This window comes from Alligator sinensis, unplaced genomic scaffold, assembly GCF_000455745.1.
Source record: "Alligator sinensis unplaced genomic scaffold, ASM45574v1 scaffold707_1, whole genome shotgun sequence".
Lineage (NCBI taxonomy): Eukaryota > Metazoa > Chordata > Crocodylia > Alligatoridae > Alligator > Alligator sinensis.
The window spans coordinates 1,519,620-1,520,452 of record NW_005842065.1 but is presented as its reverse complement, the minus strand read 5'-3'; the positions used below and the strand labels follow the sequence as shown (position 1 = coordinate 1,520,452).

At 60.1% G+C, this 833-nt stretch overlaps 1 protein-coding gene across 1 annotated transcript in view; it reads left to right on the top strand.

Moving 5' to 3' along the window:
- Nucleotides 1-833, top strand: part of MAN2B1 (mannosidase alpha class 2B member 1) — a 14,863-nt gene that overhangs the window by 4,910 nt on the left and 9,120 nt on the right. Inside the window, exons 5-6 of the mRNA XM_025203832.1 lie at nucleotides 146-436; nucleotides 704-820. Coding sequence (XP_025059617.1) covers nucleotides 146-436; nucleotides 704-820 — 408 coding nt within the window. The remainder of the gene's footprint in view (nucleotides 1-145; nucleotides 437-703; nucleotides 821-833) is intronic.

The following is an 833-nucleotide window of genomic DNA, read 5'->3' as shown; positions in this document are numbered from 1 at the left end:
AGGTTGGTAAGCGTGGGAGGATGTGAAGGGGCCTTAGGGGGTGGATGGCAGATTGGGCCTGGGTGGTGGTAAGCTTGGGGGACTGAGTGGGTTCAGGGTATGTGTGGTGGGTGGGTTGTGGGTGCACTAGATGTGGCCTGAATAGGATGGGGGTGGCAAGCTTGGGGGTGGGCCTGTTGAGGCTGGAGTGGGGGAGACAATCATAAGCCCTGGCAGTGCCTGTGGGGTGAGGATCTGGGGGTGCTGCCCCCCTCAGTGCCCCCTCAGCACAGTGCTGCCCCTCCACTCCCCAGGTGTTCTCCCCAATGGCTATGGGCCGCCCTCTTCCTTCTGCTGGGACCAGTTCTGCTCCGACAACCCTATTGTGGATGACAAGAGTGATGAGAACAATGTGGCCGAACGGGTTTCTTCCTTCCTTCGAGTTGCTGAGGCCCAGGTGAGGGGGGGCAGGTGTCTGGGTTCTCTCCCTGCTCTGGGGGGCAATGGGGACTGGAGGTTATACAAGGTTGGGGCTGGGGGCCCCAGTTCTGGGTGGGGAGTGGGACTTGTTACCTGGGGTGGAGGGGGACTGGCAGTAAGTGCCTGGCCAGTGCTAGAGGGAAGGATGCACTAGCTCAGGCCTGGATCTTGGGCTTGAAAGTGGTCACAGTGCGGGGAGGGGGGTCCTGCAGCATCAGAAGCACCTCATCCCCACCCCCACCAGGCAAAGCATTACCGCACCAACCACATCGTTATGACGATGGGCTCAGACTTCCAGTATGAGAACGCCAACCTGTGGTACAAGAACATGGACAAGCTGCTGCAGCATGTCAATGCCCAGGTACCATGGGGGG